Source organism: Herpailurus yagouaroundi, unplaced genomic scaffold (genome assembly GCF_014898765.1).
Source record: "Herpailurus yagouaroundi ecotype Mexico unplaced genomic scaffold, PumYag 141, whole genome shotgun sequence".
Classification (NCBI taxonomy): domain Eukaryota; kingdom Metazoa; phylum Chordata; class Mammalia; order Carnivora; family Felidae; genus Herpailurus; species Herpailurus yagouaroundi.
The window spans coordinates 49854771-49869764 of NW_024412396.1; the positions used below are offsets into that span (position 1 = coordinate 49854771).

The 14994-nt window shown below is 43.2% G+C and overlaps 1 protein-coding gene across 18 annotated transcripts in view; it reads left to right on the top strand.

Annotated features, from left to right (window-relative positions):
- Positions 1 to 14994, top strand: part of TTLL5 (tubulin tyrosine ligase like 5) — a 284194-nt gene that overhangs the window by 30874 nt on the left and 238326 nt on the right. For all 18 annotated transcript variants that reach the window (XM_040477756.1, XM_040477758.1, XM_040477763.1 and 15 more), the window contains 3 exons: positions 2174 to 2256; positions 10432 to 10501; positions 11060 to 11144. In XM_040477756.1, the coding sequence (XP_040333690.1) occupies positions 2174 to 2256; positions 10432 to 10501; positions 11060 to 11144 (238 nt within the window). The remainder of the gene's footprint in view (positions 1 to 2173; positions 2257 to 10431; positions 10502 to 11059; positions 11145 to 14994) is intronic.

Sequence of the window (14994 nt, forward strand, 5' to 3'; positions counted from 1 at the left end):
CACATTTTTTAAATGTTTTTTGCTTTTTTTAAACATTTACTCATTTTTGAAACTGAGAGAGACAGAGTGTGAGCAGGGGAGGGGCAAAGAGAGAGGGAGACACAGAACCTGAAGCAGGCTCCAGGCTCCGAGCCGTCAGCACAGAGCCATACGCGGGGCTCAAACTCACAGACAATGAGATCATGACCTGAGCTGAAGTCAGCCGCTTAACTGACTGAGCCACCCAGGCGCCCTGCTAAGAAGCATGTTTTTAACCAGGGAGTGTAACCAAAACTGTAAAAGAAGAGCTATTAAAAGGGATGAGGAGTGTGAAATTTGGGAGCAAGTGTGGATTTGAGATGCCTAGAGGCTTCCATGCGGTGATGTGCAGGCAGTTGTAAAGGCAGAGTTGAGTTCTGGCAATAGATTCTGGAAATCGCATGTATGGAGGTAGATGTGATCATAGGGAGAGGAAAAGAGAAGAAGCACCCAGAGAGGAGAGAGAGCTTGAAGATAGGAGCTAAGGAATGGGGTCCCAGAGGAGACAGGAGAGGGTTAAATCAAGAACAGACACGTGGAAAGATGCTCAGCATCACTCATCATCAGGAAAATGCAAATCAAAACCACAAGGAAATGTCGCCTCACACCTGTCAGAATGGCTAGTGTTAAAAAGACAAGAAATAGCAAGTATTGGCAAGGACGTGGAGAAAAGGGAGCTCGTGTGCATGGTTGGTGGGAATGTAAGTTGGTGCAGCTGCTTTGAAAATTGGCGTGGCGGTTCCTGAAAAAATTCAAATAGAAATATCATATGACCCGGCAATTCTGCTTCTCAGCATTTACAGGAGAAAATGAGAGCACTAATTCAAAAAGATATACGCACTTCTGTGTTTATTGCTTCATTATTTACAATAGCCAAAATATGGAGGCAGCCTAAGTGTCCATCCACAGATGACAGATAAAGATATGATACACGTGCACAATGGAATATTACTCAGGCAAAGAAAGAATGAAATCTTGCCATTCGTGACAACATGGATGGACCTAGAAGGTATTGTATTACATGAAATAAATTAGACAGAGAAAGACAAACACCATATGATTTCACTTATATGTGGGATCTTAAACAAAAAAAACAGAAAAAGACTCATCAGTGTGGAGAACAAACTGGTGGCTGCCAGAGGGGAGGTGGGTGGGAAGGGTGGGCGAAACGGGTGTAGGGGATTCACAGGTGCACAGGCTTCCAGTTTTAAAGTAAATAAGTCACAGGGATGAAAAGTACACTGTAGGAATATGGTCAATAATAATTGCAATAACCGTGTGTGGTGACACAGGGTAACTACCCCCATTGTGTTACTTCATTACGTATATAAATGTTGAATCACTATATTGTGTATATAAAAAGGTAAAGGGCACCTTTTAATCACTTGTAAATTATTGTCCTCCTGTGCCGCTTGCACATGGTTTGATTTAAGATGATTTTTTTTTCTTACAAGCTAAGAGAGATCACTTAAGGAAATTAGTCATTTCAGGCGACGTAGTGTTTGACTCATATTGGCACTCTGCAGTGTGAGCTTCTGGACTTGGGTTAATGGAGGCGAGAATCTCAAGATTCGTGAAGGCTGTTTTGTGACAGTGATAAACCAACATCACATAGTTGCCTTACTTTGCTTTCACTCTCTCATTCAAGAAAGAGGGGAAATGGGGCGCCTGGGTGGCTCAGTCGGTTAAGCGTCCGACTTCAGCCAGGTCACGATCTCACGGTCCGTGAGTTCGAGCCCCGCGTCGGGCTCTGGGCTGATGGCTCAGAGCCTGGAGCCTGTTTCCGATTCTGTGTCTCCCTCTCTCTCTGCCCCTCCCCCGTTCATGCTCTGTCTCTCTCTGTCCCAAAAATAAATAAACGTTGAAAAAAAAAAATTAAAAAAAAAAAAAAAGGGGAAATGGTGGAAGAAATATGTAATTTTGCCGCCTCCTCCTCCTCCTCCTTTTCCCTCCCCACCCCTGCTCTGTTTTTGTGTGCATTTTGAAGCTAGTTTAGAAATACAGGTTATTTTAGCTGTGCTGCCCTTCACTTACAAACCTGGAGAATGCTTCGGGTATCTAGTTAACCATTGTTGAAATTTAAGATGACAAACTCTTGTCCTTTCTTTCTCTTTGTTTCTCTCTCTCCCTTTTAATCTCCCAATATTTTGAGCAGATTCATACTCAAAGGACCGGGGACCTTGGATAGTAAAACCAGTGGCCTCTTCTAGGGGGCGGGGCGTCTACCTGATCAACAATGTAAGTATGCAGCAGGTGGCACCCTCTGCTGCTGCTGCTTTTTTTATTTTTATTTTTATTTATTTATTTATGTTTGTTTGTTTGTTTGTTTATTTTTGAGACAGAAAGAGAGCATGAACGGGGGAGGGTCCGAGAGAGAGGGAGACACAGAACCCGAAGCAGGCTCCAGGCTCTGAGCTGTCAGCAGAGAGCCCGACGCGGGGCTCGAACTCACGGACCGTGAGATCATGACCTGAGCCGAAGTCGGACGCTCCACCGACTGAGCCACCCAGGCCCCCCCCCTTTTTTTTTTTTTTTTAAAGTAAGGTCCATACCCAAACATGGGGCTTGAACTCACAACTACCAGATTGAGAGTCACACGCTCCACCGACTGATCCAGGCAGGTGCCCTGGCACCCTCTCTTCTTATTGGCTTTTCCCTGCTTCACCCTCCTCCTGATACGATTTTTTTTTTCATTGAGAGCAGGTGTTCCTTTCTGAAATCTGCATTCAGAAGTGTGAGGTGAGGTTGGGTGTGAGTTGGCTACTATTCACCTTACTGTCAGTAACCTCTTCCTGTGCCAACAGTTACCTTATGGCTAAAAAGTCACTTGATCACATGTTGAGGAAGAGCAGCCTTTGGGGTCAGCAGAAAAGAGGTTCCTTTTCTACTTTTAGCATATTGTCATATTAATTCCTCAGCACTAAGCATTCATTGGTAGGACACACATTTGGTTTCTCTTGTGAACAGAACTGTGGGTTCCTGCCCTCAAGGTCATCGAGGAAATTAACCTTGGTGTGGTATGGAATTCTTGACGCTATTTCTGTATCTCCCTCTCTCCTCCTCCTTCTGCCTTATCCTCTTCTGTTTTTCAAAAGTCATCAGTATCTTGATTCTTTGCCAAATCCTCATTCAAAGTTGTTTGTTGAGTCGAGTACGTATACAGAGTAAATAAAATGTCAACCCCAGCCTCACTTCCTAGACTTTTTTTTTTTTTTAAAGTTTATTTATTTTTGAGAGAGAGAGAGAGAGAGACATAGCATGAGAGCGGGAAGAGGCAGAGAGAGAGGGAGACACACAATCTAAAGCAGGCTCCAGGCTCTGAGCTGTCAGCATAGAGCCCGACGCGGGGCTTGAACTCGCTGTGAGATCATGACGTGAGCCGAAGTCTGATGCTCAATCGACTGAGCCACCCAGGCGCCCCTCACTTCCTAGACTTCTAACGGTAGTTTTTAACCTAATATAGTTGATTTATGTTTCTTTTCTTTACAATGTGTTTAATTCCCATTTTGATATGCTTCACCCTCACATTGCCATCTACCCTCCCTTCCACATTCCATTACTGACTACCTTTTATATTTCAGGGTTTATACAATTATGTTATCTTCAATAACTGTGATTTCATTTCTCTGCTTTATCTTTAAGTTGAATAAAAAACTTAATTAAACTGAGTAGAAACTTCACAGCATTGAATTCTGAAATTTCACCAGCATTTCATTCTGGGTCTTTTCTCATTCTTACTTCTGGACATTTGGTCAACCCTTTTAGTCTGGAAACTAGTGTTTTTCTTTGTTTCAGGAGAAATTATCCATTTTTTTTATCTTTGTCTCTGCTACTAGAACTCTTTTTTGAGGCATTCTTCGTCTTTCTTTTTTGTCAACTTGTCTCTGATTTTAAATTCTTGATTCTCCCCCATCTTGATCTTTCTGGATCACCAGTTTGAGCTTTATGTATTTTAATGTTCATTTCATCTACTGTATTTATGTATTGGCTATCATAGTTTGTAGAAACTTTTTTTCTGATTTGCCTTTTTGTTTTCTTTAATAACAGCCTGTAGTTGCTTAATGGATTAATGGATACAGTTTGCCAGTTGGCCTTAGTAAGAGTATCAGTTGAAAGTTTTTTAAAAGTTCTCTTCTGTTTTGTGTATTTTCTTGGGATTGCCTTCTCCCCCCCATGCTGTTGGGCTTTCTCAGTTTCAGTGACCTTAGATGTTGAGTTGTATTTGTGAACAAAAGACTAGACCGATTGAAATTGACAGCTGACCTAGGTTTCCCGTACTGTCCTGTAGGAGTAATTCCCTAGTAGTTTCTCCCTGGACAGGAGGCTAACTCAGTTTTGTGCAAGGGCAAACTGTGTTGACTCACAGGCTGGGAGTGGATGGGAGTGAGGAGTGTGTTTCTTTCTGTCCACCCCTGCCAAAATAGAGCAGGCCTTATTCTGAATACAGAGGAAGATTTTGGTGATTTCCCCTCTGGTCAGCACTACCTTTCCTGTCTTTTCCTCTGTGTCTGTTGTAGGGATAGAGTGGCCTCAAATTCCACTCCTCTGTCAGATCTCTCTACTGACAACAAGACGTCCTCCCCAGAGTATCATCGTTAGGTTCTATTCTGAGGGCCAAGCTTTGGGTGTTGGAGGAGGGCCACTCACTTAATTAAGAATTAATTACCTGGTTCTTGTTCCTCGGCCCACTCCTGGGCCATGTTTGTTCACTGCCAGCTTGGAATTTCTCAGAGGCTCCTTGAGATCACCCTCACCTCTGTTATTTTCCTTCTTCTGCTCTGTTTTCTCAACCTGATCCCATCTGCTTTCTATCTTCCAGGGTTTCCTTAAACTTTTGGTCTCTTATTGGCTCCTTTAAATGTTTTCTAGCTTTGTTATTATTTCATTCTTTTAAAAACCTCTTCACTGTCCTTCCAGTGGGACTCTGGAAGGGAAGAAAGGGAGTGTGTTGGGGGGGGCAGGGGGGAGGTCAAGTACTCTGTTTTAAATTCCCCAATTCTCTTTTTACATGGTCTGAGCTATTTCCTACACGCGCAGAAACTAACTTTCTGAGAGGTCTTTCACATTGAAAAGTCCTTAAATTCAGTCTGGACTGAAAACTGAGCAGTAATAGCAATAATAGCAGATCTTACGTGCTACAGAAAAACAGGATCTGGTTCTGGTACAGCAGCTACGCTGGCCTGAGCCCCAGGCTACAAGTGCTGTTACCTGGCCCCGGGTCACTCTGGAGGCCCTTTTCCCTGGAGTGTCTTGTGACAGAAGGCCCTGGTCACATGCTTTGGATCTCTCTTTTCTCGTTTCTGTTCTGACCTTGGCGCGAAGGCTCCTGTCGGACAGCTTTTCCTTCAGCTCCGCGCCAGGGGCTCCAGTGTTGTTTGAATCTCATAGACGGCACCGGTTTGGGTTTGGGTTTTAGCTGCCAAATGGAATTGCTATTGAAAGTCAACTGTGGTACAAGTTTGCTTTTTATTTTCTTAGACATGAGTCAAAAAGAATAGGATCTATTTCCAGCTCATCTGGGGCTTTTTTTTTTCTTTTGGAATGCTCTTTTGCCCTAGTGATTTGTTATTTTGAAACCAACATCATAAAGGATAGAAAAGTTAAACTTTCCTCAGTGGGGCTGAGAACCCCGTGCCCTGACTCTTCCCTGGATGGAGTCTCCTAAGGAGGGTGACAAGTCTTTAGAGAATGCATTTGGCAGGCTCTCCTTCTTCCTCCCACCTCTCCCTGGGCTGAATCCCTAGAGACCCCCTGCGTAGATCAAAGTACTTGGCAGGACCCTTTGCCTCCCTCCTCCTCCTCAGTGAGGCTTTGGAATGAGTCTGATTCTTTGAGGCATTTGGTGGAGGTGCCAGACAGAAGCCTGGGAAGATGCCAGCAGGCACGGGTTGGGGGGGGGGGTGGGGGCTGGCAACATGTGGACATAATGGGAAAATATTCCCATTTCACTCCCCAAACTGGAATTTTATCACCTTTCACGCAGGCCTACAAACCATGTAGTTAATACTCTTCTCTCTCTGCTTATGCACAAGGCCTCACCATCCCCTTTTCCATACCTGGATCTTTTCCCATGGAATATGTGACCCATTAGCCAACTGGATGAAGTAACTCTTTCCAAGGCTGCTGCCTGCTTTCCTTTCAGATTTGAGGGGGAGGGGGCCGGAGTGCTCAGGCAGAGAGGGTCTGTGAGCTGAACTGAAGTGAGCGGGTGCGGGACTTGGGGGGTGGGTGGAGTTAGGTGTGAAGGCCAAATAAAAATACCTTTCCCTGTCTTCCCCACTGGAGAGGGGCTCTCACTAAAAATTCCCAATAATAGTCATAACCTTTTGGAAAATATCTGCAAACAGCAACTTTTACCATTACAAGAACAGGATAAAGGATAGAAAAAGCGTTACTTTTTTTTTTTTTTTTTAATTTTTTTTTTCAACGTTTATTTATTTTTGGGACAGAGAGAGACAGAGCATGAACGGGGGAGGGGCAGAGAGAGAGGGAGACACAGAATCGGAAACAGGCTCCAGGCTCTGAGCCATCAGCCCAGAGCCCGATGCGGGGCTCGAACTCACCGACCGGGAGATCGTGACCTGGCTGAAGTCGGACGCTTAACCGACTGCGCCACCCAGGCGCCCCGAAAAAGCGTTACTTTTATGAAATACTGAAGAGAGAAGTATGAGCTCCTGCAGACGGAAGTTATCTTGGCCAGTCAGCTACCTTCCTCTCTTATGATGTGCTCTATTAACTCTAGAAATACAGCCCAGAGGAGCAGAGCTCTGTTTGCTCCATCTCCCTCCGTGACTAAGTGCCGTATTTTCCCAATTTAGTATATTCAAGTCGAGGAGGGAAAGCGCTGGCATTTTCTGATTAAGGTGTGACTTTGATAATGGAAGTCAGATCATTCTTCTTTGTCATTCTTGCCTCACACATTATCTCATATTAATGTTTTCTTTGAGATTTTGAAGTAGCAGGGGAGTATTTGGTTTACTCTATTTACTCTGTGAATATAATTCTGTATAGCTCTCTTGTTTCTATTTGTTTATATGTTGTTATCTTAAGTGCTCTCTTATTTTTTTCTTCATTGTTCAAGAAATATTTAGGGAGTCCTTGCTGTGTGCCAGGTGCTGCTGCTCCTTAAAACCTTTTGAGGAGTAGGGATTATCTCTTAATGCTAACACTGATACTAAGCTAACGTATCTTCGTTATAACTCGGTGCACGGCTCTGAGCGGAAGGGCGTGTGGAGTGCTATGATGATGATGCAGGCTGTTGGGTTGTGGAACTTCGTAGAACCCTAGAGGCGCTACGGAGTTTGCACTAAGAGTAGTAACTGATATTTCTTGAGCATTTAATGTGTGCCTACCCCTGTGCCTTCCAAATATAGACCCAGGTAGTCTTTAGAAGAACCCCATGAGGTAGTTACTGTTATTTCCTTGGTAAGTGGTAGAGTCAAGATTATAATTCAGGTCTAGCTGATTCCAGAGCATAACACTCTTAACCACTGTACCACTCTACCTTACAACAACTTAACAGATACCATGAGATTTAGTCTTAAAGTCCATTTAGAAAAATGGATGTATTTCCAACTTTCCCAACACTTTAGATCTTGCTTTAGCATACTTTGGAGCTTGGACTTGAACTCATTTGAAATGAGTCAGTTGGGGATGGATGAAAAGGAAACAGGCTTGAAAATATCAAAAGGCTTTCGTTAGTTGCTTCTTAGCAACTCATGTAATGTATGTAACACTACACAAAAAAACTATACCCAGACCCTTCTCTTCTTTGTTGAGGTTACAGTTGAATTCCTGGTGCAGGTAGAGATGAGAGGTTCAGACCATTGAACAAATAGTAAAGTTACCTAAATAATGTGCGAGATTATGTTACGCATAACCCAGGGGACAAATGTGTATGACGAGGGAGGGAAGAGGGGAAATGGGCAAGGACAGTAGATGTGTTATGGAATGAAGATGATTACCAGGGTAGTCTCTGGTTCAGAGGAAAGTTGGGTGGTCGATATCTGTTGCAACCTGTAGGTGTTACTCAGTGGGAAGAGGTCTGCAACTTTATTTTAGGTTTGGAACACAGACTTGAGGCTTGCTCCTTTGTGCTATGATTCATCAGTTCTTACGCACTAACTCGACTCCAAATGGCGATAGCACTTGTGAGAAAGTGATCACGAAAAGTAAGGGAGTCTGGAAATGGTGTGGGTGCTCAAGTCCATGAGTATGAATCAGCAGTGATTGTTGCCATGTCCGTGTGATGCAGGGAGATGGGTTGTGAAAGTTGTGTTCTGAGTGTGGGACAGCAACAGTGGGAAATGAGAGGGGAGTCTCTTTCTCTTGACCCTGGGGTTGCTCATCATGTTTGATATTACGGGCCACAAAGTTATCCTTATTTTATGTAGTATTTGGGGGTAGCAAATGCACTGCTATAAAGACAGTCTTTTGAAATTGGGGGACAGTATTATAGGTCAGGACTTTGGGAAAAGATGTGAATAGTACCTAAGAGTTAAGCCTCCGAGGCAGACTGCCTGAGTTCAAATGCTGCTCTGTCACTGTGTGACATCTGTAATATTTAGATGGTGATATACCTGCCTCGTAGGGTTGGGGGAGGATTAAGTGAAATAATACTTGTGAAAAACTAGAACAGCGCTAGACACACAGCAAATGTTCATTCAGTGCATTTGTTAAATTGTATTTTTTTCTGCAAATTTTAATCGTTACTTCTGTTGCCACTACCGTAGCTGTTACCATTACAGTTATTACTATAGCCACTTCCCTTTTGGACTCCTTTTGTCCTGGATAGATTGTGGTGGCTTCCAGCTCGTGTTTCTGCCTTAATATAATCCCACACAGAGTTGTGCTATTCCCTATATTTTAACCTTACTATTTACTTAATCAAGAATCCATAATAATTTCCTGCTTCCCACCATGTTCAGACCAACTTAACCCTTGTTGGGGGTTCGAATCCCTTTGCCAGCGGGGTCTCCTAATATTCTAACCATACCTTTTCATTATTCCCCAGGTCTGTCTTTTAGCCCCAGGTCAGTGAATCTGTCTCCTGTCCTTTCTCCTGAGCTTTGTGCCTGCCATCTTTCCACGGCAGCTTCCTTTCCTTTCTACCATGTGCTCAATAGCTTTCAACACTCACTTCTGCACCTACTCTTCCAGGAAAGGCCTTCCCTGACTGATCATCCCACTAACTCGTCTGCACTTCTGTTTTGCAGTCTCATGTCTTGTGCTTGCAGATATGCTGCTTTGTGTTCTTTCAAATTATATATTTTGGGGCTCCTGGGTGGCTCAGTTGGTTGAGCGTCCGACCTTGGCCCAGGTCATGATCTTGTAGATTGTGAGTTTGAGTCCCACATCGGGCTCACTGCTGTCAGCGCAGAGCCTGCTTCTGATCCTGTTTCCCTCTCTCTGCCCTTCCCTTGTTCGCATTCTCTCACAAATAAACAAACATTAAAAAAAAAACCAGAAAAACCTCTATATTTTGCTGTCCCTTTACCTAAATATTAAACTCTTCAGAAGTAGGGATTAGGCTCTGAGGGCAGAGATTGTGTTTTGTTCATCACTGTATCCTAAGTACCTTATACAGTATCCAAATACTCATGATTATTTGTTGTAGAAACAACTCTTTTTTCATGGAAAAACTCTTTAAAAGGGCTAGTTCAGTCTTGATACGTAGTGGCATAGGACCTACAACTGATGAGTCCATGAAACATCCATCCCATTTCCCAAATGCCAGGATCCATTGTGGAAAGATCTGTAAGTTTTCTAAGCAACTTAATGAAAGTCTTCACTTAAGAATAATGGTAGTATTTAGGGGCGCCTGGGTGGCTCCGTCGGTTAAGCGTGTGACTTCGGCTCAGGTCATGATCTCACAGTCTGAGAGTTCAAGCCCCGCATCGGGCTCTGTGCTGACGGCTCGGAGCCTGGAGCCTGCTTCAGATTCTGTGTCTCCCTCTCTCTCTCTGCCCCTCCCCCGTTCATGCTCTGTCTCGCTCTGTCTCAAAAATAAACATTTGAAAAAAAAAAAAAGAATAATGGTAGTATTTTAAAATTTCCATCATCCTTTACGCTTGGGAGAAAACACATTTTTATTTATTTTTTAAGTAGCTTTTATTGTCTTGGCATGTAACTATTTAATATCATGTATATAAATCTTTAAAGCTGTTATGGCTCTATTTATTATGTGACAAGTGCTGTGTAAATTTATTTTTCACCCCTGCTGTAATTGGATATCCGTAGTGTTTCTAAGTGTTATGTGGCCAGTTGAATATAGAGGTAGCTTGTAGGAAAACTTGTCTTAGAGTTTTAGTTTGCCATTTTATCATTTCTAAAAGGTCAAGAACTCTGCTCCCTTATTGTAAATTAGGATTCCTTTGCATTTCTGTCCTTTTATTCTTTGTCTTTACTCCATAGCCGAACCAGATTTCCCTGGAAGAGAACATCCTGGTCTCCCGTTACATTAACAACCCCCTGCTCATAGATGGTGAGTTGAGATTAGGCTGTTGGCTGGACTGGGCTAGATCTTGCTAATTTTAAAACATATTTTCACAGTCTTCTCTAGTAAGCCTTTATGAAGCTAGTGTGAAGTTCTTGGCAGCTGTGGCCCCAGAGATGAGGCTGGTGCCTTCTGTACCTTGTGGGATTATTTTGACAATGAAATAGAAATGAATAGAAAAGCAAATGCTTTATAGCACATATATGTGCTATACGTACCACAGCACGTGTGGTACGTCTATGTAAGCTCTCTTTCACATTTTATGTGTGTGTGTGTGTATATATATACACACATATATATGTATACATATATACACATATATATATACACACACATATATATGTATACATATATACACACATATATATACACACACATATATGAAATATATAATTATTCTCAGAAGGCAAGGTGTGCTGCAGGCAGTGTGCGTTTTGTTGGGAGATTATTCTTTCTTTCATATTTCTTTGTTACATTGTCTTGTTCGTCTTACAACAGAAAACAAATGACCTGCATTTTTCCTGTGAACCCCAATTTTTTTTCTAGATTTCAAGTTTGATGTGCGCCTCTATGTGCTTGTGACTTCCTACGATCCCCTTGTCATCTATCTCTATGAAGAAGGGCTGGCTAGGTAAGAGACTTTTGGGGGAGGAGGGGTGTTTATCAGAGTGAATCCATTAAAGAGTGTGTTAAGATCAGGCTGTTTCTCTCTTTTGTGTTCAACTCAGAAAAACAGAGTGTACCCAGCTGGATTTCAGATTACAGAAAATCAGTCGTGTTACTTTAAGCTGCACTTGTATATCCGCAGGTGGGAATAACCATCTGTATGTAAACACACACCTTTGCCAGCCGGGCTGTAGGATCACATTGTACATTTTCATGCAGTGGCAATTGTTATGGTGACCCTGGGGCATTAAGCTAATTTGTCATTGTTCTTTACAACTCAACCAGAAAAAAAAAATCCCACATTTATTACCTGTTACATACCAAACATTCATTTCAATGCTCACAACAGCCTTACAGTTGATGCAGTTTTGCAGTTGGGACAAGGGAGCTTGGTCACTTTTTGGAGCGCTTCCAGCCAGATGGTGGTGGAGTGGGATTTGAACTCATGGATCTGACTCCAGAGCTCATGGCCTGAGCTGTTTCATGCCTCTTGTATTTTGGGGGCATTAGCTGCACCCCACCCCCCACCCCCACCCCCCCCAGCAAGTAATATGCTTCACAGTGATTGTTTATACATTATTTTGTTTCTCTTGAGGTACTTTTTAGGTTTTAAGGTAATGTGACTTACTTACAAAATTGAGTTCAAGTTGTAATAATCTGAAAAATTTCCCCCACAGCCACAGAATTTTACAAGTAATAATATTTTCATAGGCCCTTTACATTGTTTAAAATAAATACATAACTTTGCTGTGCTTGTGTTCCTTTCCCCCACAAAACTAGCATTTGCACCGTATAATATATATTTACTAGCTCGCTTACCGTGAAGTTCCTTTTATGTGAGGGGCCTTATAGGGCACAGCAGTTCGGGGGGGGGGGGGTGCTTTGTACCCACGGTCAGCCATGACAAGCTAAAAAGCATGGCCTGTGTGTGTTTGTGTATTTTAGAAAATGCACTTGGAAGATGGGAAATCTCACGGTGGAAAAGCAGGCTACCTATTTAAGTTTAGTTACTTTGACACATGCTATTGTACTCTGGAAACTGTTATTTTAGAATACTTTTTTAATTACATCACGTACCTAAATTCTTTGGTGCATCCTATGACTAGAATCGGAGGGTGAGCTCGGTTAACCAGCTTGTAGCTGGCTGAGCCGTGCCTTCCTTTCACCTCTAGGTGGCAGTGACAGCATTCATAAACATTGTCCTCTTCTAAGTTGAGATGTCTGAGTTGGAGCCTGAGGAACACTGGAGGCTACTGAAGCTCCATGGTTCTGGACTCCTGTTCCACGAATATTGAATATCGAGGAGGGGGACACTAACATTTCTCAGTTTTTAGGTAAAGGGCTGAACCACCATCTGAGTGCCAACTGACTCCTAGCTCTGATCAGATTTTCACAGGCAGGAAGTTTTCTGTGGTGTTTAGAGGCACGTGTGTTCTCCTACTTTGAAGCACAGGTTTAAAAGCTGAGTCCCCATCCTCTCTAGATTAAAAAGAAGGGAAGATATACCCTTACTTCTGCTCAGGTGAGCAAGGTGCTGGGGGTTTTCCATTTTGTAAGTTAAGATGATCTGAGCTGCCCTTGTGTAGCGTGAGCGTCTCCACTCCCTTCCCTCCCTCTGTCGTCACCCCATCGTGCCTCTTGTGCCCTTCTCAGGGGCTCATTACGTTCTGCCACAATTTGAACTTCTTGAGTAGGGAAAAGACCTCAAGGTATACCCACTGTTTCTCAAGGATATCATACCAGCATGTTTGGCATATTGCTCCCAAGACATTGCATTCACAGTATTTTTTTCTATTTATTTTTATTTTTGAGGAGAGAGAGAGAGAGAGAGAGAGAGAGACCTGGAACACGAGTGGGGGGAGGGGCAGACAGAGAGGGAGACAAAGAATCCAAAGCAGGCTCCAGGCTCTGAGGTGTCAGCACAGAGCCCGATGCGGGGCTCGAACCCATGGAACGCGAGATCATGACCTGAGCCAAAGTCAGATGCTCAACCAACTGAGCCACTCAGGCGCCCCGCATTCACCGTATTAATAGCCCTTTCTATTGGTAAAATTTGGCATAGCTTTAAGGCCTCAGTGGCTCAGATATGAAATGAGAGCAATACCAATGTTTATTATAGAATTTACTACCGATATGCCAGTGCTTTGGCTACTGGGTGTGTGTTGGAAGTCAGAATCCACTGAATCGAATAACTGTCTTCTCTTGCCTCCAGCAGGAACTGAGTGCATGTATGTGTGGGTGTGTGTGTACTGTCTTTTAATGGATGCTTTTTTTCCCCCCCAGAATAATTTAGAAGACAGCTTTTTAAAAACTTAGTCCGAATTGAAGCAAATAATAGGACTTTTGAGGACTTTGTCACAGTTAAGCTAAAAGCATTGGTGAATATAAAAGCTTGACCCAAGGACGGTGCAGTATGTCAGGCTCTTAGCAAGTCTTGCCAGGCTACGTTGCTCTGCACCATAACTTCCAGGTGCCCAAGTTCCTGTATCTTTTTTAAAAAAGTTTTTTAAATGTTTATTATTTTGAGAGAGAGAGAGAGAGAGAGAGAGAGAGAGAGAGAGACAGTGTGAGCAGGGGAGGGGCAGAGAGAGGGAGACACAGAATCCGAAGCAGGCTCCAGGCTCTGAGCTGTCAGCCCAGAGCCCGACGCGGGGCTCGAACTCCCGGACCGGAGATCATGACCTGAGCCGAGGTTGGACGCTTAACCGTGAGCCACCCAGGCGCCCCTCAGGTTCCTGTGTCTTAACTCACTGTGTATCTTGGCTTTCATCTACTTTTTAATCCTCAGAATCCGCTCAACTGTGTCACCACATCCAGCAATAGTCTGTAGCTTCTCTGGATCTGCAGCCTCTAGTAATTTTGAGTCACGTGTGTTTTATGTAGATGTTACTGAAGATAAGCAGTTTGGGATGAGATCACTAGGCCATTTTACTTCGAGGCTCAACAAGGAAAACCGTAATTTTTCCTAAAGAGACAGCCCTGGCAGCAGATATAATTGGCTTCCTCGTTAGAAAAGAAGGGTCTTATCCCGTAACACTTGTTTTGGGCCTCGAATTAATGCTTAGGCGACATAAAGATTAAATTCATTTCACAAGACTGTTTTGTGAAGTAAATATTTTGTGTTAATTCTTGACCTTTTTAAACTTAAGAAAAAAGACCAGAAATAGTTTCTTTTTAGAGTCATAATTTCCAGGTGTCCTTGTTGTTGTTTTATTAACACAGGAAAACTGTCATTATTTTCTCACACCTGGGCAAAATATTGAGATGTTTAGAAAAAAATTGTAGTTGGGCCCAGCATTTTGCCCCAAAAGGTCCACCCTACTTTTGAGTTTGACGAGTATGTTCTTGCTTTGCACCAGCAGGGGACACTCAGTTTCCAGAGAGGGGCTCCATTCTCTACCAAAATGGTGTAGATTCTCTTTCTTGTCAGAGGTGGAATCCAAAAAGACTTTGTCCTGGATTTTACAGTTTTCCGTGGATCCAGTATGTGGTCTAAACGATCTGACAAGGCCCTTTTTGAGCCGGAGCTAATAGCCAAATTTTCACTGAAACAGGAAAAATAAAAAGTTAAAAGAAATTAGAACAGAATGGACTTGAAAAGCAAATAACGCTGTCAGAGACCCAAAGATAGGTAGCACTCGCCACGTGGGGAAGTGAAGGTGCCCAGCCAGGGACCGGAGACTCCCATCCTCACTGGAGGTGGGGGGAGAGGTCCCTGAGCAGGCCCCACTCAGGATCTGCCTTTTCTCTGCCTCAGTCGTGTTATTCAGTGGAAATTCAGAAAAGACCCCAAAAGCATTAGTAATGCCTTTGCC